Raw genomic sequence first — 24,852 nt, 5'->3', positions numbered from 1 at the left:
TATGTCATGTGGAACAACATGGATTAGCCGAAATATATTATGCTAAATGGAATAGACAGGTACATAAAGACAAATACTGAATGCTCACATATAGATAGTATCTTAAAATGTTAAACTCAGAAGGGAGTAGAATAGTGGTCAACAAAGCCTGGGGGGTGAGGGGATGGAGAGGGATGTTGGTCAAAGGGTGCAAGGTTCAGTGACAGAGTAGGAATACATTTTTGTGATCCATTGCACAGCATGGTTATTATAACTAGTATTAATGTCGGTTCATAATTGCTAAGGGATTAAGTTGAATGTTCTTACCACAAAAAAAGATGATGAGCATGTGAGGTGATAAATGTTAATTAGCTAGATTTGATTATTCCAAAATGCATACATATATCAAAATATCATGATAACTCATAAATACAATTATTTGTCAATTAAAATTATAATAATTTGAAAATAAATATTAAATGTTTAAAAAATTTTTTTGTAGTTGTAGATGGACAACTTTATTTTATTTATTTATTTTTTAAATGCAGTGCTAAGGATTAAACCCAGTGCCTCACATGTGCTAGGCAAGCACTCCGCCACTGAGCTACAGCCCCAGTTCTTATAAAAAGTTTTGAAAGTCCAAAGCTCAATACAAAAGTATAAGTCATCATTATTATTTAGTTTGTATCTGTCTAAGCAAGCATGCCTCAGAAACATCTTGGCTATCTCACTCTTTAGGTCTTTACTTCTCAAATTTTAGGATTCATATGAGGCTTCTAGGCTGCTTATTAAATGATTCCCAGATCCCACATACATACATCTTTTCCATAGACAAATATGGGCCTAGAAGTCAGCTCCAGGTGGTTTTGATTCCTGTGACCTGGAAACCAGACTGAGAAATACTGCTTTGAAGTATAATTGATGTTTCTCAAGATACCAATTCAAAAATATATTTAAAAAAGAACATTTTATTATTAAAAAGGAATTTTTAATGTACTAACAGTTAATATTCACTGTAAAACAATTAAAGCAGTATTGAAATATATAGTAAAAAAGATAAGGCTCTTTCTTCTCCTCCTGATCTTCTAATTTCTCTTCCAGAGGTAAGTTTTGATAATTAGCTTTCCATACTTTTTTCTAAGTCTATGCAAATGTATATACTGGTTAAGAAAAAGCATTTGATATTGTTTCTAAGATACTTTTGCTAGTAAAATAATGGTGAAATATATATCCTTGTTTACATTTTTTTGAGCAATAGTGTGAACATACTTGTAGGATAGGTTTCTAAAAGTTTGATTGCTAGGCCAAAATATTTGAATACATAGAAGGGAATAAAATAAGATTTCCTCTTCCTCTTCCAACCTCCAGTCATTCTCCTGAGAAATCATTGAGATTCTGTGTCGCCTTATATTAAACGCTTTTATATGTTCATTTTGTTTTGACACAATGTTAATCCATCCTTCAAAAGAACCTGTTTCCCTAACCTATATCTAACTTAATCTTTCTGGTGGCAATCTAATATTAGTGTCTTCACTGTTTTCAAGTTCTACTGACAATGGAATCACTGTCCAGATGTTACTTCTAATAATGCTATAAATCAAGGGTGTCCCTCAAAGGTTCTTCAGCAATGATAAGGAGTTTCCTGGAATTTAAATATTTCTGGGAAAAAGTCTAGAATAAATAAGATTTTGAGCATAAAATTATTTTTAATTTTTTTTTAGTTGTCAATGGACTTTTATTTTACTTATTTATATGCGGTGCTGAGAATCAAACCCAGTACCTCACACATGCTAGGCAAGAGCTCTACCACTGAGCTACAACCCAGCCCCATAAAATGATTTTTTAAAATTAACTCTAAATCAAACTCACATAATTCTTATATTTAAATCGTGTCTGCACGTTGCTGGACACCAAACCCAGGGTTTTGTGTATTCTAGGCAAATGCTGTACCCCAAGTTCCTATCATTACTACATTTAAATTTTTTTTTTTTTTGTATTCTTATTATTTCTTCTCACAAATGCTCTACTCCAGCCACACTATACTAGCTACTTTATTGTTAGGTTAAATTCACCTCAAAGTGAGTCACACATTTGAATAAATTTTGGAAAAGAATCTGAGTTACAGACCAGGGTTCTGGTCTTAGACCTGACAATAACATTAGATATGTAAAGCTGAGAATGAAAAGGTTGTGTGTGAGGGCGAGAGGAAGAAGACAGAAAGAGGTCCTTCCCTTTCCCGTCCTCAGGGCAAAATAACACGACAAATTGCTTACTTACCGGTCTGATTTTTTTTTTTTTTTTTTTGAACTGGGGATTAAACCCAGGGGCGCTTCATCTTTGAGCTATATCCCAGCCCTTTTTGAGACAGGGTGTTGCTAAATTGCTGAGGATCTAGAAACTGCAATTTTCCTGCCTCGGCCTCCCAAGTCGCTGGGGTTACAGGTATGTCCCCCTTCGCACCGGGCAGATTTTACTTTTTAATTAATTTATTTTGGTACTGGTGAGGAGGTGGGAACTTTCAGTACCTAATATCTTGTACAATTCGTCACTGGATATTTATACCAAGCTCCAAGGTTCACAGCAAAAAAAAAAAAAAAGATTTTTTTAAAAATTAGATTTCAGTGCCCCGAATCATTCTAACATAGCCACAAAAGCTGAGCCTTGGGGATTCTGCGCGTGAAGCCACCGTTCTCCGAAGGACCCGCAACCTGGGCAAGGGCAGAAGAGTGGATCCAGCTGCTTCTGACCTGCGAAGGGTAGAAGCAGGAAAAGCGGCTCCGGCTCCCTCCAGGAGCCTCCGCAGGAGCGGCGCCTTCAGCAGACAAACTGCCTCTTCTCCCGGCCCTTCTACCGTACTCTCAGTTGGTTTCGCCAGTCCTTGCCAGGTTCGACGCTTCGGTTTTCCTAAACTCGCAGCTTGTAGCCTAATCCAATACGAGGCAGAAAATTTAAGGACACAGAGAGAAGTTAAAGGCCCGCCCACCATTAGAACTGGTGGTATCCATAGCAACCGACAGCGGCCGCACGCTTCTAGCCCCACCCCTTCCGTTTGCTATTTGCTTCCGCTTCCGGTCCTAGCGTCCTCCGGATCTGCCGTAAAGAACTTTGCATTGTGGGAATTCCTTCCTTTCTAGCTCTCCGGCCATCTTGACCGCTGCTCTAGGTGAGTGAGCTCCGCAGTGCGGAGAGTTATCTGGCTCGGGGAACCCTCCCGATTGCCGGTTAAAACCTGGGATCTTAAATCTCCTGTACTGTCTTCTCTATGTTTCAGGTTGGGGGCCGTCCCGCATCTAAGGCAGGAAGATGGTGGCCGCAAAAAAGACGGTGAGTGAGGAGGGCTGGGGCCTGAAGCCGATTCACGTGGAGACGAGTCTGAGCCGGGCCGCGCAGATCTGAGCGGGGAGGCAGCATGCCCACTGGCATTGGGAGGGTTCTAAAAGGAACCTGAGAGGCTCTCCGTGGCTTAAAAGGTTTTACTAAGCGGCTCAATTCCAGAAAGTTGGATCTTGTTTTGAGGTGGTTGTAAATGAGGCCTTCACATTCGTATTCAATGTTTGCTTTGTAGAAAAAGTCCCTGGAGTCGATCAACTCTCGGCTTCAGCTTGTTATGAAAAGTGGAAAGTATGTACTGGGGTACAAGCAAACTCTGAAGATGATCAGACAGGGCAAAGCGAAATTGGTCATCCTTGCCAACAACTGTCCAGCTTTGAGGTAATGGAGGGAACTTCAGTGTGTCGCCGACTGCAAATTCATCATGAACGAATGTCTAGAAAAGTAATCTGCGTTGCATGAATTTGATTTTATGTACAAGTTTATTTTTCGCAAACAGAATAATTATTGTGGTTGCTGTTTTGATGTTTCGTCCTTAACTTGTGTCCCATCATCATTTGCTTTCTTTGAGGAGAAATGTGTGAAGGGGGGCTAAAATCACAGGTTGTCAAAGTTTGAAGGAAGCACAGATGTATAATTAGTTTCTCCTTATATTTTTTATTCTGCCATTTATCCTTATTTCTTTAGCTTTGAGATGCTTGAAAGGTGCTTCATTGTATTCGTTGTAGTACGGAAAATCAGGTAAAAAATTAGGCTGGACAAGTTAGAGGGTCTCATGGAATCACCGAATTCAGCCCTGTGTGTCACTTCTGAGCCCGGATTGATTTTTTAGACTATTTTGAAATTGAACCCTAGTAGATACTGTAAATAAGCTAAAGGAACTTCCAGAGTATTAGCCATATGATTAATCCCCTACTCTCTATTTTCCATGCTAATGTATAACCTGCTCAGAGATCTTATATAGATGTCTGGTTATTGGTGGAGCCTAGAGTGTTGGGTCTTATTCCATGTTTTCAAGAGTAGTATGTTTAATTAGAAAGTCTCACCAACATTACAATTAATAAGATAAAGAGTATCTTTTGTCTGTTAGTCACTTGGTATTGATTTGCTTTTTTTGTTTGTTTGTTTGTTTGGTTCCTAAAGGAAATCTGAAATAGAGTACTATGCCATGTTGGCCAAAACTGGTGTCCATCACTACAGTGGCAATAATATTGAACTGGGCACAGCATGTGGAAAATACTACAGAGTATGCACACTGTCTATCATTGATCCAGGTATATTTTTAAAACATAAAATCATTTTTCCTTGTAATATAATACCAGTATTTCTTGTTATGGAAATGTCTTTGGTTCCTGAGTTCAGGTTGTGAGTTTGGCTAAAGGATAATTCTAGTTTTATTTTGCAGAGAATTGATAATAACGTTATAATTGGCTTTGTTATAAATCAATTTTTTTTTTTTTTTTTTACTTTGAGACTCTTTAATAAAACACCAAAATAATAATGACTTGGGAACTTGTAAAAAGTGAAACTATAAGGCGGAAATAATCAGATAAAATAGTAAAAAAGTAATCTTTGTTGCCTGAGAAAGGACAGGTAAAATTAGGTTGAGGGTTGGGATGAAGTGTTATGTTTTGAACCTGTGAATTTTAGGTAACTCATAAAATTCTGCGAATATTCTCGCTGTTCTGATTTTTGTAATAATCAGGGCAGGCTAAACATTCGCTATATTAAGACCATGCATGGTGTCCCCAGACCTAGTTCTTTCCCTGGGCCTGGTTTTATAAGTGCTGGTGATAAACCCAATCTGATTTACAATATGATCATTTTGTATGACCATATTATGACTATGATTCTACATTATCTTGATCTACCTTTTGAAAAATGATAGTACAGCTAGTGGGGTAACTTGCAAATAATCAATACTAAGTTGCAGACTTGTCTAAAAGAACATGTAAACAAAATACAGAAATTTTGTTACTACCAGTTGCCATTAAATGTATTGTAAAATTACTGTTTTTATTTTCTAGGTGATTCTGATATCATTAGAAGCATGCCAGAACAGACTGGTGAAAAGTAAAATGTGTAAAATTTTTCTTTAATAAAACTTGGCAGAGTGTGTTTTAAAAACACTGCATTCATTTTGGTTATTTTCTTTGTGTCTTTTAGTTTCTGAAAACCTTCCTGGAGGTAATATAGAGAGGCAGAGGGGGGAGCTGGATGTGACAAGACTTTGGGTAGAGACTTATACATCATAGTTTCCATTTTCTTGTTTTTCTAAAGGGAAAGCATTGAGTATCCCTTACCTGAAATGCAGAAGACCAGAAATGTTTTGCAGATTTTGAAATATTTGCATATACATAATAAAATCTCAGAATGGGACCTGAGTCTAAATACAAAATTCATTTGTGATTTATATACAGTATTTTTTAAAAAATATTTTTAGTTGTAGGTGGGCACAAGTACCTTTATTTTGTTTAGTTTTATTTATGTGGTGCTGGGGATTGAACCCAGTGCCTCATGCATGCTAGGCAAACACTGTACCACTGAGCCACAAAACTCCAACACGTATACAGTATATTTAATAATTTTATACATGAAACAGTTTGAGATCATGGATATTCTACTTATGTCAGTTCTAAGAAAATTTCAGATTGAGGATGTTCATATACTAGGTTTTTAAGAGACTTAATTTTCATAATTCTAGTCTGAGGATATTATTTGCATTTTCATATTTGAATGTGTTTGAGATGCTTTGAGGTTAAACAGCCAGAATTACAAATCTGAGTAGTAAGATTTAAGTGAAATGTTTCCCCATCTAGAGTGTTTTCATAGGCTGAGGAAAGTACTATTGAACTTTAATGAAGAGATAGAAGAAATATATGTGGATGACTTAAGAATAAGCCCAGATCTTCATAAGTTTTGTCAAATTGCTGGGATGAGTTTTGTATCATTTAGTCCTAAAAGACATGAAGTATGTTTGGTGTTGAGATTTTGGGGAAAATGTATACCATATACCTCATAGAACCCCTTCCCCACATATATTAATGTACTTTGGGACATTAAGAGGAATTAATTTGGGGGAAAATATTGACGCTACATCCTCACTTACCAAGTTGAATGATGCTAATAGAATATATGCCCTGTGCAGTCTGCTGGACTTTGAGGGAAACTATAGAAGTGTCAGAAATTACTGTCTTGGGGCTGGGGATGTGGCTCAAGAGGTAGCGCGCTCGCCTGGCATGCTTGCGGCCCAGGTTCGATCCTCAGCACCACATACAAACAAAGATGTTGTGTCCGCCGAAAATTAAAAAGTAAATATAAAAAAAAAAAAAAAAGAAATTACTGTCTTGGATTTAGCAGTCTCCCATCTTCCCTCTTTGGCCTCACATCTTTTCAGGCAATTTTTGATGATAGACAGGAAAAGAGGATGCCTTACGTTTACTGTCCAAAAGGTCAGCCATTTACTGAACTTAGAGTCAGGGCTATCTCTTAATAGGTATATAATAACATTTTGTTATATATTGTGTCATTCCCCTTGGGTTTATTTTAAGGTAACATCTGATCTTGGTGTTAAATCAGAGGTTGTAGATACACTTTTGGAGAGTAGCTATTACTAGAGTGGTTGTTACTCTTACATTTTGGGAGCATACTGATGTTTGACAATGCAGTTCTTTGGGAGAGCTGAGGATACTGAAGCTGTTTTTTATTCCTGGTTTCCCTTCCATTTCATTGAAACATAACCACCAAATATCACGTCCACCTTTTTAGATTAGCATATCTTGTTAAGAGCCATTGGGTTACATGAAAAATCTTAAATGGTATAAGGTGTTCATGTTTACATATTCAGAGACTGGTATTCTTAAATTGTTTGAAATCTTTGTCTTTGATAAGAATTGCTTGGTCCGACTACCATAATTCAAAATTTTGCCTCTTGGTTAAGGAAGTATGTGCTTCTTATATTTGCTTTGTTAATTTTTCCCACCAATGAGAGTTCCACCCTATTGAGTTATTTTTAGATTATTTTCCCCTCTAGTTTAACTTGTTCTAATTTACTTTAAAAAGTGTGGGAATCTTGGGGGGCTGGGATTGTGGCTGAGTGGTTGAGCGCTTGCCTTGAATGTGTGAGGCACTGGGTTCGATTCTCAGCACCACATATAAATAAAAAATAAAGATCCATCAACAACTAAGATGAGTAAAATAAATAATTTTTTTTTAAAATGTGGGTTCCAGTCTACTATATCTTTGCAGTGTTTTTATGATACAACTTCTTGGCTGTGCAATCTTTCTGTAAAAGTTTAAATAGGAAACATTTCCTGGCCTGAGATAAAGTGCCATTAAACTGCTGCTGGAGAAAATGCCATTAGGACTGTCTAAAGTGGCATTTTCTTTTTTGATTGCAATAAAAATAATGTGTTTGCCTCTAAAACAAGAGGAACTACAGAAAATCCCAGCCAGCTGAATTTACTCCATACCTCTACTGTTAGGAATAGAGATAGCTGTCCCAATGAAGAGGTTAGCTGTTGTGAAGTGTAACAACTGGAATTGGTACAGGATGGCGGCAGGAACAAAAAGTTATAAAAAAATTAAGTTTTAGGTTGGTCATAAATGCATGACCAGCTGGGTAATCTGGAAGATGATCATCTGGAGTTTTTGGTCTGCTGTCACATCTACAACTACCAGCTCCCATTCTGCATTTCTGGGCCTACCTGTACTTATTCTGAGGATAAGTTCAGCATCATCTTTCAGTCTAGATTAGGTGCCTCTGAGTTACCTTAAAACCTATTTTATGGCATTAATATCTGCCTCTCATTAAGCTAAGTTCTTAAAGATGGTCTCAATTTTGTCACCAAAAACTATTAGAGTGAATAATATTTTCTAGTGCTTAAACAATGACATTAAGCTTATGACTGTCCAGAATTTTATCTTCATCTAACTGATGGTACTTTTTCAGTAATTTAGTGCATTTACTGTTAAATTCATTGCCTTCTGTTTTGTTCAAAAGATAATGTAGGGGAGGGAACTACTAAAGAACAAAAGCAGAAACAATTCATTCTCACTCATACACTTACCATCTCTGGGTCAGATGCTGTTAGCTGCTGAAGAATAAAAACATAATAGCTCATATTGAGCATTTGAAAGGTTTGGGTCCTTTTACTAAATGTATACAATCGATCCTTTGACAACACGACAGTACTGTTATTTCCATTTTAACAGATGAAATTAAGACAGGTGATAAATGATAAAAGTGGAATGCAAAACCCTTCATGTAAAAGTTGCAAAAACAACAAATATTTTATATTTGAGGCATTCCCTAAGTTAAATATCTTGGATTAATCTGTACATTTTGATGCTTTGGTTGGAAGCCTTTGTTTTCCAGTTTTCCATGAAACTGCCTCTTTTCCGCACCAAGTTGTAGAAATATTTAATAGCTTAAAAGAGGAAGGGTAGTCTTGAGCCACTAGAGGGAGCTTGAACACAACAGAATGTAAAGTCAAACTGAGCAAACTAAGCAGTGCCTGAACTGGTTATATCTCAAATAATGTGAATCCAAATCAATACAGCTTCCTAACGAAAACGTCTATATTTAGGGTCAAATAGGTTTTTCAGATAAGGTTGAGGCCTTAAGAGATGTTCTTCCCATTCTGCCACACTGCTTTTTGGGAGCTTATTCTGATGTAAACACTTGTCTTAAGATATTTCAGTATAGATTTATCAAGTTTTGTTTATAAGACATCATTTGGATTCTTAAAGTGTAGTGACTTCCTTGGGGAAAGATGACTTTTTGTCTTTGTTTCTTGTTCAGTTTATCTTCCTAAGCAGACATAGTTGAAGTCCTTTTTGACTATTCTCACTTCCTTATTTTCCTCATTAGATGTCTATCACTCTGGAATATTTTCTGTACTTAAATATACATGTTAGTGTATTATATCAGTTCCCCTTCTGATAATGTTTAGGTTTTTGCTAGTATGTTGCTTTTACAAACTCTAGTAGCATTCTTGTACAGGTCTCCTTGTATGTATGTACTAAAATCATTGAGTAAGTCCTGCTACAGTTACGGGGTTTCCTGCATTTTTAGTTTCATTTGGGGCAGGCAGATTTATTCTGCAAAGAGACTGCCAATTTGCACTCTTCTTAGCAGTGTATAAAAGTCTTATAGTTCCACGCCTTAAGAACACTTGACAAACTTTCATTTTTGCCACTAGTAGAGTAAAAAAAAAAAAGGTTTTTGTTTTACCCTGCATTTCCTAATCACTGAGATCAAACTTTTTTTTAAATGCGCATAATTGGCCATTTTCATGTATACATATCTTGCATGTAAAATTAAGAATTTGGGGGGTTGGGGCTGTAGCTCAGTGGTAGAGCACTTGCCTTGCAAGTGTGAGGCCCTGGGTTTGATCCTCAGCACCACATAAAAATAAATAAATAAAGACATTGTGTTCATCTACAACTTAAAAATATTTTTTTTTAAAAAAAATTAAGAATTTTGCACAGGATGCTATTCTCTGAAGTGATAAATTTTAATATTGTATAAAAAAATTCAACTTGTTACACAAGTACATATGTCCTATTATTTTGTGCATACATCCATATACATATATCAAGGTAAAGTCCAATACAAAAAATTAGCATTTCCTATGGCCAGTGTTCTAAGAAGTAAGACTGCAAAATATTTTGTAGTCGATGAGATTACAACACTAAGGCAGGATGAGGCAGAAGCAAATTATATCCACAGAACATTACAAAATACCTTGCATAGCTTATTTATTCTTATGGTAAACTCATCAAAATTCTGAAGTTCCCCTCCCCTAAATAAATTTATACAAGTTGGTATTTTATTTTCTTTGTATAGTAAACCAGCTTCCTCTGAACTGGTTGTGTTTTACTTCCCAACATTATAGACCTAATAGCCTGAGCTTTGGGGCTCTGTGCTGCTTCCATTGCAATTCTTGATACAGTGACATAAGGATGTGTGGAGTGTTTCTAGTCTTCATCTGTATCTCAGGCGATTTTCCAAGGCTTCCATTCTCTGTGTCATTTCTTCTAGTAAATCTCAAATTAAGGAAGAGGGATCTGAATTGCATATTTTCATTGACATTCTAATACAACTTGATTTATCTAAATAAAATTTTGTCCTGAAATATCAAAGGCTTTGAGCTTAAAAAAAAAAGAATTCTTGTCAAGTATTTTAAAACCCTGATTATAAGTTTAAGAAACTAATTTAACACACTTTCAAGACAAATATAGTTCAAGTTAAGTTCATTTCTAAAGACAGAGCCATCCCACTGTTATATGTAATCATTATATACACACACAAATCAAGAAATAGTTTAAAATTTTTAACTGATTCAGATTTTTAATGGCATTCATACCCCTGTTGCTTGTAAAAGAGTTTGCTATAGCACACCTCTGGGAACCAGAAATGATAATGTTGGGGATGTTGTAAAGAGAAGAATATGAAAGATTAGGACTTGAAAAGTAATATATAAAGTCAGAAGAGAAGAGAGGGAGTTTTCACCCATGATACGAGGTAAGGCTAAAAGGAAGCTTCCTGGAGGAATTTGATCTGTGCTCTTTTCATTCATAACTTTAGTCTCTTGGGAAGTAGACCTTCAGAGGTGGAGTAGAAAGAGAGAAGAGGCATTAAATCAAGTGTCTTCCCAGGAAGCTCCTTAATGCCATCTACCTGCCCCTTTGGCAGAATGGGAACCCAGATTCATCGTCTATATTAACCACTGTCAAAAAAATTGTTCTGTTTTACTTAGGGGAGCCTGTTTGCAGCTTTTAGAAGGGGAATTGCTATGTGCTGTTGTTTCTTATTATACAAGCCCCTTGGCCCAGTGGTAGTTCAGAATTAAACCATTTCCCTATAGGCTAGTTGATGCACGCCGAGATACATATCAGCCAGCTTTAGTAAGCTTACTGTAATTTTAAGTTCAGAGCAGTTGGCAGTGTGATCAATGTGTAAAAAGCACTGAATCCTCATTTCTCTATTATCCTAAAGCATTCCTTTTATTTATAATATTGTTTTAATGAATCATTGGATCTTACTGTTCCCTTGGTAGAATGTTTCATCTTCTAGAGTGCTGATATAAAGCTATCTGCTGCCAAAAAAATGAGAAGAAAAAAAAAGCCCAATAAAAGAGAAATCCTTTAGAAACTACACATTGAATCCAAATGTGGCTGCTGTGCAGTTTATGGCCAAAGAAAAGGTTGGGGGTTTAAACTGAGTTTGAAACCTCTTAAGTCTACCACATTCTCTACCTAGAGACACTGTACCTTTGATGCACTTCAGATCCAGTACATATCGTCCTAGCAGAGAGGGAATTAAGTCCTTTATTTTATTTTCTTACATATTGCATGGTTGACTAGCATTTCTGCTAATCCTCCTAGGACAGCAGATGGCAACTAAATGCCTGACACTAAATGCCTGACACTTGCCACTAAGCCTGGCTGACCCTGTGTTGGCATGGCAATCTTCTTTTTTTTTTTAAGAAAAAGCTTTTCCTGGAGCTCACTATCCTCAACTTCCTGGGAATAATTTCACCTGATAAAAGCCATACAGAGCATTTGTGAGTTTTGGTAATATTCTTTGCATTCCATATGCAGCATAACACTAGAAAAGGATATAGCGCTGTGTTAATTTTTTTACTTCTTCATTTGCAAGGTTCTGGAACATTATGAGGTTTTCACATTTGCATTGATCGTGTTTTTCTTCCAGAGGGCTTCCTGAGAAAGCAGATGGAAAGTGTTCACCTCTGTCATCCACCAAACGTCCAGACACATAATAATAGGATTGAATCATCATATAGAGAAAACCGTAGTGAAAGAAATGTTCCACTTTTTCCACACAGTCAGATCCAGTGAAGTAAATACCAGGAAAGGACTATCTATGCTTCTAGCACTGAAACAGGCCTTAACTGTGGATTAGGGGACAGAATACTGTTTCTCTTCTTTTTTTTTTTTGTTCTCATTCTATTTAAGTTCTCTTTCCTCCTTCCTATTTTCTTTAAGCCAAGTTTTTTGGCAAGTTGCAATGCTGTTATCAAATTATAGTAACTATTTTACTTGGAATTACCTGAAGATTTTGTTGAGTGGAAAAGTTTTTGTGTAGACCGTGAAAGATGGTCTTCTTCAAATAGATATCTATGTTGCACTGCAAAATTAGAACAGGAAAGTAGGTCTTGGATATTTATGGTGACTGGCTCAGATTCTGTAAAGAGAAAGAAAACTGAAGTCAAACCTGCTTAACACCACTGTGGTCTAAAGTAGCCAGCAGCACAATAAGGCGCTTGCTATTCCTGCCACCTAGTACAGAGCTTTACTTTGATATACTGAGGCAAAAAGTCTATTAGCAGAGCTACTAGTTACCAAATTACAAACTTGAAGTATAAATTTCCTTGTTACAGGAAAAAAGGCCTCAGTTAACATAATTTAAATCTTTCTTACTTTCATTATTTTACAACTTTTATTGGGAGAGAAACCATGGCAGAAACACCCACCAGAGATTCTGAAAACATTGTTTTAAAAAATTACCTGTTGGCTGGTGGACCCTCTTTGGCAGTTCCCCTGCTGGGGAGTCCTGTCTTCCATCAGAGTCTTCTAGAGCTGAGTGGAAAGAGGTGACCAGAAGGGATAACAGTTTTCCATACCCATGCATGTGCTTGAGGAAGCTAGTCTCAGACCAACTCCTTACCTCCTGCCATAACTCAGGCTTGGTTTGGTTTGTTTTTATTGGTAATACCAAATTCTCAGAAAAGCAGTTGTTTACTGTTATAATCGATGACCATTTTAGGGCAGTTCTAAGAGAAGCCTTCTCCCCTTATGTATAGCTTCTAAAGAATGCTCCCCCACATCCTCCCAAAAAATAAAAAACATATCTAGAGTGAAGGGTAGAAAAATGGTTAAATTTGTTGAATCAAGTTGAAATGCCAGCAATCCAACTCGAGAGGGCATTTCAACATGAACAAAATGGCCAAGAGGCAATGTATGATCTACTCACAGGAATCTGAAAGACCTTCCCTCCCTGGTCCCCCTTTATCTCAGAGTTTTCCTTTAGAGGATTAAGACACATCACTTAGATTGGATTTTAGAGGTGATTGTACCTGGGGCATGAGTAGGAAGAAAAATGGACAGAACTACCATGTACAAGCCTACTTGGCACAATTAGTGGATTGTGGAAAAACATTAAGAATTCAAAATTTGAATTCTAAAGGGCAGTCTAATAATATTCTATACACATGAGTTGTCCATGCAGAAAAGCATTCTTTGAATTTCCAACAGTGAGCTTGCAAGGATAACCATCACTTTCCACTCCAAATTACAGGCATATTTTGAAATTGCACCTTTTCTCTCCTGGTTTATATAATGATTGTTTCCTGCTACACGATCACTTTTCTAAGGCTTTGGTGAGGATTAAGTAGGCTGGCACCTCCTACTATTTATCACACCGCTCTGCACAGAGCAAGTGCTCAAGCTGTGGTAGTTATCAGTTTTGTCTTTCCCTCTCTTCTGTTCCCTTTTTTATGATTACTGATTCTAAGTACCACTGACCCTGACCACCAGGAGGCACTTTTTTGATTATGCTGAAAGAATGGGTTGAGATTCCTTCTTTGATTGTTCATACTGGCCTTTCCTAGATGCTGCTAGAGTACCTTCACAGATGCCTTTCTTTAGCTTTTCACTTATCTCGCCCATTGAACTGAAGTCTTCTGCATAGAAGAGATGTTTGTCAGTAGGCTCAGAGGCAATCTCCTGTAGTTCTTCCTCAATGGCTTTTCCAACCCCAACAGCATACATAGTGATACCTAGGAAGCAAAACAGGTAAGAACAAGGCAGTTAGGGATTTGCATCCCTGCTCTGGAAGTTATGTGTACTACATCCAAAGTCAGCTAGATATTAAGTGATGTGATTGAGGGAGGGGTCCATACCAACACCCCTTTGTTTGTATTTTCCCTCCATTTTGCTTTGGCCCTATGAACAAAAGAGAGGGACCCTAAAGAGAAGTGAGGGATCTGGGAGAGGTTGGGTACCCAACATGTTGCTCAGCTTCAGGGAGAGTTATTTAACAGATCTGCAATTTTTCCCTGAATTATCCTTCTGGATAAGTAGAAAAGAACACCTATCTTATGGCTATTAAAATAGGGATCTCTTCTGGAAGAATTTTAAGAAGCAGGACAATTTATGATCTTATAACCAAGATAGGAACCTTCAATAATCTAGGGTCAAGTGAAACTGCCTTCTGCCTGTTTTTCTTAGGAGGACACAATCTTACGAGGAGACGGTAAGCTGAGGAGGAGAATCTGCAGATCACTGGAAATCCCCAGTCAAGAGAACAAACCTAAATGTTAACATTAGATTTCTTTTTTTGTTTGTTTGTTTTTTGGAACTTTACCACTGAGCTACATCCATAGCCATTTTTATTTTTGGTTTTGAGAAAGAGTCTAAATTACTAAGTCTGGGCTCAAAGTTGCAATGCTGCCTCAGCCTCCCAAGTTGCTAGGATTACATGCATGTGCCTGGCTCAACATTAGATTTCAAAAGGGGTATGAATTTTCTCCAAAAGCTTTTCTAAATCAGATTAATCATTCTTCCCCCTTCCCTTGTATACTGTGCATTTGAAAGTAAAATGCAATAAGAATTAAGCTCTCCTTGTTTTCCAACAGTTTTCAGAACTGATATCTTTTTTTTTTTATTAAGTTGTAGATGGACACGATACCTTCATTTTATTTATTCTTTCTTTTTTCTTTTCTTTTCTTTTTTTTTAATGTGCTAAGAATCAAACCCAGTGCCTTTCACATGTTAGGCAAACGCTCTACCACTGAGCCACATCCCCAGTCCAGCACTGATAATTTATTCTGGCCAATTCATTAGACAATATTTCTTAAACGCACATAAAAGTGGCTCTGAAATTCAAGGGCTGAGAGTTGTGACTTGTTCTAAGTCTGTGTAAGTTCAACAGCCAAGGTCAGCATATTTGTCTAAGAGCCTAATGACTTTACATACAACTTCCTAAAAAGGGTAACTATTTTAGGATTATGTTAACTATATATAGAAATAATTAAATTCATGTGAGGATGTTACTTCCGATAAACCTTGTTTGAAGAACCATATATCTCCTATCACCCACCTTTGGGTAATGTGTGGAAACTTGAGGGGCAAGTGTAAGATAAATTTCAGTAAGTCAAGTGAAAGGGCTAACCATTGTTCCTAGACACGAAAATGCTTTTCCTGATGCTTTTTTAAGAACACAGGCTCTAGAGGGGCGGATGGGTTAGACATTAATTCTAGCAATCTAGTCTAATGTGAACAGCCAGTTTTACAGTCCACCCAGCTGATTCAGAGCTGGACACTTTTTCTGGCTCCCACTCTCTTAGGCAAGGAAGCAAGGAGCAGACTGTACAGTAAGCAATGTCAATAAAATAGTCTCCTTCACAAAGAGAGTAGTTGAGGTCAGTGTGAACCGGCCTTTCTGTAGGAGAATGGAGCTCACCAGTGGAGCTGGGAGTACTTTAACTACTGAGCAATTGTCATGCATCTTCTGCATGCCCAGTCCGATCTAGGCACTACGCCCATAAAGTCTTGGGTGAGGCAGTGTTCTGTGTCTCCCATTTGTCCCATTAGAGGATCTGCTGTGTCCTCAGCAAGTACTTGCAGGAGGTGGCTTGCAAGCACACTGCTTCACAACCTCAAGTTTCCTCATCTCCCCTGAGGAATCCACACCCTTCACTATAAACTGTCTCTACCAGTCATCCCAGCTTCTGGTTGTCTTTTGCCAAGGGCCACACTCTTCTACACTTCGCATCCACACAACAGAAGAAACACTCAAATCCCTGCCTGCATTATACAGGAGGTCAGGAAAACCTCAAGAGGAGACTGAGCTTTACTGCACAAAAAGAACTTAGTCATCATCCTTCCTAGCATTTTGATTTTCTTTTTCAAAAGCTAACTTTCTCTTCCTGCAAACACAAAAATGTTCTCTATCTTAAGGTGATCATAGTTTCAGAGCACTGGTATTTTAAAAAAATGTATGAAGATAAACGTATTTTTTAACAAGCTCTTTAAGTGATTCTAAAGCAGCATTACCAGTGTTTGGGCACTGTTGTATGTCTGTCTGTGGTTACATAGCAAGTACAGGGGTGAGTCTATCCACTGGAAGTCACACACTGGGTAGTAAATCACATTGCTGGGTGTGGGCTGTGTAGCCTCCCACTCTGGGAGACTTTCCTGTCCTTCTTGAGCATTTTAACACCTCTGAGATCCCATTAAGGTCGCTAAGGGGTATAATGGTGGTTGTCAGGAAAATTTCCTTACGAAAATCAAGGAATTTTACGTTAATGGTCAGCTGTGACCACTTAGAGTTTAAGAAACCTGAACCTCAAGTGGTGTAAAGCACCTCCATTCTGTATTACCATTGGCCTTGGCTTTGCTGGCCCACTCGGAGACGTCATCCTGAGCCCGTCCGTCTGTGAATACGATGGCCACTCTGGGCACCCGTGTGGAGAGGGGCCTGGCCCCTTCTACTTGGGTAAAACTTCTCTCAAACATGTGTTTCAGGGCCAGCCCCGTCATAGAGCCCTTGCCCATGTACTTCATGTGGGCTACAGCTTTCTTCATGTCTTTGGCGGAGTTGAAGTTTCTCAGGGTAAACTCTGTGCGGACCTGCGTGGAGTACTGGAGCAGCCCCACTCGAGCAGCTTTGGGAGAAATTGCCAAGGAATCTATAATTCCAGTGACAAACTGCTTCACGATCTCAAAATTCTCTTCTCCAAGGCTCTTGGATCCATCAATCACAAAGACCAGGTCAATTGGTCCTTCAGTGCATCCTACATGAACAAAAGGAAAATTGATCTGATTGGGTAATTAAAAATCATTTACGAAAAAGAATAGAAAATTGTGCTCTAATTGGCGGCATAACTGCTTTGGAGAACTACCTTGGTTTTTATTTAGACAATACACAGGACACGGAGCTCCAGTTGTGCAACCGGTTAGCGCATGGTACTTAGAAGACAATTCACAGGACAGATGAGGTGTTGGGAATGTCACAAGCAACAATCATTTTCATATATACTTTTATGTTTGGCTTGTCAAATCAGTAAAAATAGTAATTTTCATAACAAAAACACACAGCAGATGTACAAATCATCTAAGAAATCAATCCCACATTGTACCCTAATCAGTGACAGCCAGGTCTCCGAGGTACAGTGGGTACACTGAAGGGTCTGACTACACTCTAACCATTCCTATCACTTCATGCTGGGAGGATGACATCACATAAGTGCTGCCATGCTGAGTGACAAAGGAGAAGGAGATTCTTAAAATTCTGCTCAGTCATCATCTCTTCCAAGGATGGTTTCCTAGTAACCCAGATTGCATTAGCTGAATACCCGTAATTCTATCAATTTACTCAACCAAAATTTATTGAGCATCTGCCTTGTGCAAAACAGTAGACATAGCAGGATTATGGTTGTGACAAAGACAAATGTCTAATGCCAAGTTGCTTACAGTCCAACGTACTGGATGCAGCATTCCACGTTGTACAATAATTATTTTATTATGTGTTTGTCTCCTCCTTTAGTCTGTGAGTTCTTCCTCAGTAGAGGCTGGATTTCATTCATTTCTGTGCCCCTAATGTCTGGCACACAATAGGTGTTCAATAAACGTTGATTGACAGAATAAAAGAATGAGGCAGTATCTATTGGTTAGTGGGTAGCACACCTGTAAGTACTTCCACTGCCCTGTTAAAGCTTAAAAATGAAGCTCACTGTGAATTCTGTATCTATACCAAAGATTTTTGAGCAATGCAGATGGTTGAGGGTAAAAGAGAAAAACGTTATGCAAATACTTAAGCAATTTGGGTGTGAGGAGAAGAAGAATTTCCAGATCCCAAATGGATGAGATCATTTCAAATAGACCACAGTATATTATTATAACATTCTCTTTTCTATATCAAGCTGCTGTCTAATCTTTCAAAGTGAAGCATAACAATACAAGCAAGTAAAGACCCATTTTTATGCCTGGCTGGTATAACATGCTAATGTAATCGTGTGTGTATGTATGAATCTTGGGGACTGGGGGCTTGGGGTCCTTCTCTCTCTCTCCATTAAGTGCTTGTCTTCATTATTCAACCTATTGATTCTTTATTAGTGAAAGAGGAAAAGGCCAATTCAAAGCTTCATTTACATTCATAGCCTGTTTCTGAGTCAACCAGAAAAAGACTCAGCTGGCCTGCATGTGCTTCTCCAGCAGATTTCAGAAATACTGGTACAATTTACCAGCAGCAAAAATTCCTTCCTGCTCCTCCTGTATACCAGCCCTTGCAGCCTCCCCACAGAGGGCTGCATAAAGGCTCCTCAGGAAGACAGGAATGCCAGAGAGAGCAGAAAATGTCAGAAGCACCCAGACCCTTCTTTGCTTTCCGCCCCACTTGCCAGGTGCTTGTTTGCAGGTAGACCAGTCATGCTTTCTTTTGGCATTTTCTTTATGGTAGTTCATTTATGAGCTGTGATTTACTTTCAGAACATAATTTTCACAGGGTTCTAGAATTTCAGAGTTAGATAAGACCTTGGCAGGTCATCTACTCCAGGCCTGCTGTGGTCTGAACTCCTCTCTTTATGAGAATCTATCACCCCACGACCAAAGCCCTGTCCTCAGACCACTCTGCCTGTAATGACTGCAACAGTGATCATTCATTGAGCACTTTCTGTATACCAGCCCTGGAAGACAGGGTCTCACATATTCTGCATTCTGGCTACGTGAGCTGTTATCCCCATTTTACAGAGGAGGAAACAGACTCGGAGAAGTTAAGTAGTCTGACCAGGCAGTATGGGTGGGCATTCTAACTTGAAGTTCATGCTCTGAACTAATTAATCATGCATCTTTCCTAATAGAAAGTTTTTTTGTCTTCATGCTGAGCTGTAGCTTCTCCCTTAGGGCTGTCCCTGGGGTAGGGGTGTCAGATAAATCATGAACAAGGAGATAGTTATTTGGTGTTTGAATGGTATCTCACGTATTTTTATTTTCTATAAAGTTTCCCAGTTTCATTCTTTATTTACTGCTAGATATGAAACCAAATCCCCTCACCATGGTGCTTATTTTTTCTAAGTTATGTTTATCTTATTCCTTTAAATTTTCTGAAAAACAATACATGTACATAGAAAAATTCAAAAATTTCAAAAGGACATATGTGTATGTGTTACAGTCTTATACAAAATACAGCAATGGTAACATAATAAAAACTATTGATCCTTATGCTTTTTTCATTTACAATATCTCAGGGCTATGTATAGAGCGTCTTCATTCTTTTTTAAAATATATATTTATTTTAGTTGTAATCAAACCTTTATTTTATTTATATGTGGTGCTGAGACTCGAACCCAGACCTTACACATGCTCGGCAAGTGCTCTACCAATGAGCCACAACCCCAGCCCCTGCTTCATTCTTTTAACATCTACATCAAATCTCATTGTATAGATTTACCATAATTTATGTAACCCAGGGATTGAATCCAGGGATGCTTAACCACTGAGCCCATCCCCAGCCCCCCGCCCCTTTGTTTTCTTTCTAACTTGAAGTTCATGCTCTGAATTAATTAATCATGCATCTTTCCTAATAGAAAGTTTTTTTGTCTTCATTAATTTTTGAGATAGGTTCTCACTAAGTTTCTGAAGCTGGCCTCAAACTTGTGATCCTTCCCTGAGTTGCTGGGATTACAGGTATATACCATACATCTGGCCCTTAATGAGACTCTTAAGGGTAGACATTTAGCTTGTTTTTTGCTGCTACAAGTAATGCTACACAAAATATCCACATGCATATGCCTTTGTGAACACACACACATCTGTAGGATAAACTCCTAGAAGTAGAATTGCATTTAAAATATGGCTAAATTGCCCTCCTAAAGGTTGTGCTAATTCAGATATCCACTGATCTGTTTATAATTGCCTTTTTTTCTTTTTTTTTTTTGTACCGGGGATTGAACTCAGGGGCATTAACCACTGAGCCACATCCCCAGCCCTATTTTGTATTTTATTTAGAGCCAGGCTCTTACTGAGTTGCATAGCCCCTCACTTTTGCTGAGGCTGGCTTTGAACTCATGAACCTCCTGCCTCAGCCTCCTGAGCTGCTGGGATTACAGGCATCCGCCACAGCACCCGGCTTATAATTGCCTTTTACAACCTATCTTTGCCAACATAGGAACAATCAAACTTTGTGAAATCTGATAACCAATAGGTTAAAAAAAAGTATCATAGTTTTAATCTCTTAATATATATTTTTCCTTTTTTCTTTTATGATTTTTAAGTTGCCTGCCATGTTTAAAAAGAGATTCTCTGGGATTATCAAATAATTCTCTCAAGACTTCCTTTGCTATTTGGTGGTTTTATTTTATTTACGTTTCAAGCTTTGATCCATCATCTCATCTCTCTTTTCCTAAAGTACCATTTGCAGAACTAGCATAGTCCTACCTCTCCCAGCCAGATACTCTTCCTCAGTCAAAGATCACTCCAGCCTTTTGGCTGATAATGAACTGTCAACTAAAACCGAAAGTGCTTTCGCAGGTGCTGCTACAGTTACACCTCCTCCCCCACCCTCTGTGCACACACACTCTTCTTTATGGGAGAAGCAGAGGTGCCTGAAAATAGTCCAAAAGGCAGATGCTCCAAAGCCAAGAGAAAGCAGAGCCAAGTTCTCATCACTTACTCTTGCACCGCCTTCCATCCTCAGCTAGAACAAATCCCTCTGAGCACTTGCAGATGTAGGAATTGCCATTGTTGACACAAATGTGTTCGCAGCCGTGAGGGGTTGATTTGCAGACGTCCTTCCCTGAGGAAAATGTGGGGAGGTAAACAATCCCACCAGTCAGAAAAGAGCTGGCATGAACAGTCACACGTGGAGAGGTTGAGGAAATAGTCACTTAAAAAAAAATGTGCAAACCTTCTGTTTGGGGATGTGGGGCAGGGGCAGAGGTGGGTATTAGGGCACTCAACCACTGAGCCACATCCCAGCCCTATTTTGTATTTTATTTAGAGACAGGGTCTCACTGAGTTGCTCAGTGCCTTGCTTTTGCTGAGGCTGGCTTTGAACTTGTGATCCTCCTGCCTCAACTTCTCAAATCACTGGGATTACAGGCGTGTGCCACCGTGCCCAGCTGTGCAAACCCTCTAAATGGCATCTTTTTTAGTCTCACATTTGGATAGCCCAAGATCAGGGATAAGCTCCTCCTCCCAAGAAGCTCCAATTCCCACAAGTCTGAATGGAAAGATGGGTGACTGGGTGTCCTGGATTTACTATCAAATTAGAATTGTTTGCTGAGCTTTAGCTCCTGATTTCTCTCCATGGAGATCCCAAACACTGCATTTTGTTGGTCTATGAACATTTCTCGTGTGTGAGGTTATTTTGAATTTTTTAAAGTAGTTACAGCCCTTTGATTCTCACCACCTCTGGGAGGAAAGGAAGATGGAATAGTTCTACTCAAGGTATAAATGAAAAAACGGATCCTCAAAGAGTTTCACTGAGCTGCCGAAGGTCATCCAACAAGCCGGTGGCCCAGCTGAGGCACAGCATCTCCTGAGTCTTCCTCAGGCGACCCATAGACAACCCTTTGGCTCTTTATTAGCCCTTTAAAAGGAGAAGCCCCACACAAAATTGGAATCAACAACTACAGAGCCCTCTAGGAAACAGGAACGGTGGGATATGACTTAGTGATCAAATTCCAGAGGTAGAAGCTGTATCTGGTGCAAAACACCTCAACTTACTAAGCAATCAGGATGCTGAGTGAATAGATGGTATGTGGGTGTGCAGTAGGGGGTTATACCCATGTTCAAGAAATAAAAGCAGGAACAAATGGATCAGGCAGACATAATGAGCAGAAGTGTGGATGTGGTCTCCAAAGAAGGGAAACCATAGTGTTAGCTAAGACTGAGAATGCTGGGGGGATGCCTGCAATCAGACCAGGGCTCCAAGCCTGCTAGGAGTGGGTTGTTCACATAGAACTTGTTGCTACAGGAAGGAGCCCTCTTCCTGAGGCAATAATGAGGGCAGTGGAGCTTGGGTTGTGGCTCAGAGGTAAAGCACTCGCCTAGCATGCAGGAGGCACTGGGTTCGATCCAGCACCACATAAAGTAAAATAAAGACATTGTGTCCACCTATTAAGAAAAAAAAAAAAAAGAATGAGGGCAGTGACTTCCACCCCCACCTGGCTGTGTCAACGTGGGGTATGGCTCTGCAGGAAATCCCCCCTAAATCAACCTTAAAAGCAAAGGGACTGATTTTGCCTTGCCCAATAAAGGACCATTCTGCCCACTGGGGCACAGCGTGACCAAATCAAGTAGAGATTGTGAAAACACCCCCAGGGCTGGGTGCGGTAGCAAAAGCCTGTAATCCCAATGGCTGGGAGATGAAGGCAGGAAGTTGCAAATTCAGCCAGCCTCAGTAACTTAGTAAGGTTCTAAGCAGCTTAGTGGGAGAGCCTCAAAGTAAAAGATAAAAACGGCTGGGGATGTGGCTCAGTGGTTAAGTAGCCCTGGGTTCAATCCCTGGTACCATTAAAAAAAAAAAAAAGGAAAACTGATAACTCATAGACAGAATTTCATGGTGAAGATAAATCCCTGCCCTATGCTTTCCTTCTTCTTCTTCTTTTTTTTTTTTAAGAGAGAGTGAGAGACAGAGAGAGATAGTGAGAGAGAATTTTTTTTTATATATTTATTTTTTAGTTTTCGGCAGGCACAACATCTTTGTATGTGGTGCTGAGGATCGAACCCGGGCCGCACGCATGCCAGGCGAGCCGCTACCACTTGAGCCACATCCCCAGCCCTCCTTCTTCTTTTTTAATCTTAGGGTTTTAAAAAAATTATTTATTTTTATATAGTCCTGAGGATCGAACCCAGGGCCTCACATGTGCTAGCCAAGCACTCTACCTCTTAGCCACAACCCAGCCTGGACCTTGTACTCTTCTAATGCCCTCCTCACTTAGCTGGTGCATCCACATCTCTATCTTTCTTGGGGACTAGGATGGCTACTTTTATGTGCCACCTTGGCTAGGTTTTTGTGCCTGGTCATTTGGTCAAACGCCAGTCTAGATGTTGCTGTGGAGGTAATTTTTAGATGAATTGACATTTAAACTGGTAGACTTTGAGTAAAGCAGACTACCCTCCATAATGTGGGTGTGCCTCATCCAAACAGTTGAAGACCGTAAGAGAAGAAGACTAAGGTTCCCCAAGGAAATAGAAATTCTGCACCTAGACCACTTTCAGACCCTGGTACAACATCAGCTTTTCCTGGGTCTCCAAGCCTGCTCTGCTCACATCATACTTTCCATTCCCCACATTCCCAAGAGCCAAGTCCTTCAAATCAATCTCTCTTCTTCCCTCCCATCTCTTCCCCTCTCTCTCACATACAATAGTCTTGTTTCTTTTTAATATTTATTTTCTAGTTGTAGTTGGACACAATACCTTTATTTTATTTATTTATTTTTATGTGGTGCTGAGGATCGAACCCAGGGCCTCGCACATGAGAGGCGAGTGCTCTACCACTGAGCCACAATCCTAGCCCAGTCTTGTTTCTTTGGAGAACCCTAATACACTTTCCAGCCAAACTCTAAGAGTCTGTTCTGAGTCATCTATAGAAGCAAGTGATAGAAAGAATAGATTCAAGGACCAAAGGATAACTACAGTTCTTTTTTCCTCTTGGCAGAACTTATAAGTAATGATAAAGGGTGGGAGAGGGTCTAAGGGAGTTTTCTGTGGGTTTTTGAGTAGTGACTGCTGGCAGAGATTCTAATTCCTCCCAATGACTAGCAGGCACTGTGCTGGGCTCTGGGCATCCACACAATGAGAATGGAAAAGGCTGACAGCTGAGAGAAGAGAGAGAGAAGCAAAGAGCCTGACAACTCAAGATCCACGTAGAAATTCCCAAAGAACCAAGGTCTGAATGACTTGATCTCAGACCAAGGTAGGAAGTCTTATTCGTGATACTGGTTAAAAGTTTTTAAAAGGAAGATTTTAAAGATTAAATGAAGATCTGTAGCTGCCTGAGCACCACAGACGGAGAGGCGCTCCACCCGAGGCTACTTACTTCTACAGCGCTTCCCATCCTCCGCCAGCCTGAAGCCCTCCAAGCACTTGCAGATGAACGATTCCTCACTGTTCACACAAATGTGCTCGCAGCCATGGGCCACATCTTGGCAGACGTCTTTCCCTAAGGAGGGCAGAGCCAGTCAAAACAACTGCACCAACAAAATTTTACCTGGACTTGTAGGATCCTTCCATCTTGGCCACTGCACCCCAGTGCCACTTGAGCTGATGGTAAAACTAGGGGATGAAGTTTAGGGGCTTTCGTAAGGGCTAAATCTTCCAAGTTTCTCACTAGCATCACCTTCATCATTTGCCGGCACCTACTTCAGTGTCTTATTGAAATGCAATCCATCATCAGCTTTCTGCAGACGTTGCTTCTGATACCAGAATGGAAACACTGTTGGTCTGATTACTTAGGAGATTAAACTTCAATTTAGATGAGCATCACTGAAATCTAATTTTGGCTTTGTCCCT

At 39.2% G+C, this 24,852-nt stretch overlaps 2 protein-coding genes and 1 non-coding gene across 4 annotated transcripts in view; 2 read left to right on the top strand and 1 right to left on the bottom strand.

Annotated features, from left to right (window-relative positions):
- The first annotated feature begins 3,033 nt into the window (after positions 1–3,033).
- Rpl30 (ribosomal protein L30) lies at positions 3,034–5,438 on the top strand. The gene is made up of 5 exons (XM_046464881.2): positions 3,034–3,142; positions 3,251–3,303; positions 3,545–3,690; positions 4,453–4,583; positions 5,337–5,438. The coding sequence occupies exons 2-5, from the start codon at positions 3,283–3,285 to the stop codon at positions 5,384–5,386; spliced, it is 348 nt and encodes a 115-aa protein (XP_046320837.1). The 5' UTR covers positions 3,034–3,142; positions 3,251–3,282; the 3' UTR covers positions 5,387–5,438.
- LOC124107081 (small nucleolar RNA SNORA72) lies at positions 4,975–5,108 on the top strand. The gene has a single exon (XR_006856284.1). It is a non-coding gene; the product is annotated as a small nucleolar RNA SNORA72 (small nucleolar RNA).
- A 4,368-nt stretch (positions 5,439–9,806) lies between the features above and the next one.
- The window catches only part of Matn2 (matrilin 2), a 146,807-nt gene continuing 131,761 nt past the window's right edge, over positions 9,807–24,852 (bottom strand). Inside the window, exons 12-19 of one of the 2 annotated variants that reach the window (XM_046464938.2) lie at positions 24,380–24,502; positions 21,008–21,130; positions 16,719–17,132; positions 13,962–14,114; positions 12,844–12,915; positions 12,386–12,463; positions 11,938–12,036; positions 9,807–10,353 (exon numbers count right to left, since the gene is read on the bottom strand). In XM_046464938.2, the coding sequence (XP_046320894.1) occupies positions 10,298–10,353; positions 11,938–12,036; positions 12,386–12,463; positions 12,844–12,915; positions 13,962–14,114; positions 16,719–17,132; positions 21,008–21,130; positions 24,380–24,502 (1,118 nt within the window). In that variant the 3' untranslated portion in view covers positions 9,807–10,297. Of the gene's footprint in view, positions 10,354–11,937; positions 12,037–12,385; positions 12,521–12,843; positions 12,916–13,961; positions 14,115–16,718; positions 17,133–21,007; positions 21,131–24,379; positions 24,503–24,852 lie in introns of both variants that reach the window. The other variant, XM_046464937.2, reaches the window with a different exon arrangement.

This window comes from Marmota monax, unplaced genomic scaffold (assembly GCF_021218885.2).
Source record: "Marmota monax isolate L192 unplaced genomic scaffold, Marmota_monax_Labrador192_F-V1.1 WCK01_AAM20220418_F8-fsc00003, whole genome shotgun sequence".
NCBI lineage: Eukaryota > Metazoa > Chordata > Mammalia > Rodentia > Sciuridae > Marmota > Marmota monax.
Note: the sequence above shows the minus strand (reverse complement) of the source record. Positions and strands in the feature narration are given on the sequence as shown.

What these genes read in the sequence shown, in the direction of transcription:
- Rpl30 (XM_046464881.2), top strand. Translation starts at nt 3,283, where the DNA reads ATGGTGGCCGCAAAAAAGACG. An exon ending in TGGTGGCCGCAAAAAAGACG is followed by an intron (nt 3,304 to 3,544) that starts GTGAGTGAGGAG and finishes TTTGCTTTGTAG; the next exon opens with AAAAAGTCCCTGGAGTCGAT. An exon ending in AACAACTGTCCAGCTTTGAG is followed by an intron (nt 3,691 to 4,452) that starts GTAATGGAGGGA and finishes TGGTTCCTAAAG; the next exon opens with GAAATCTGAAATAGAGTACT.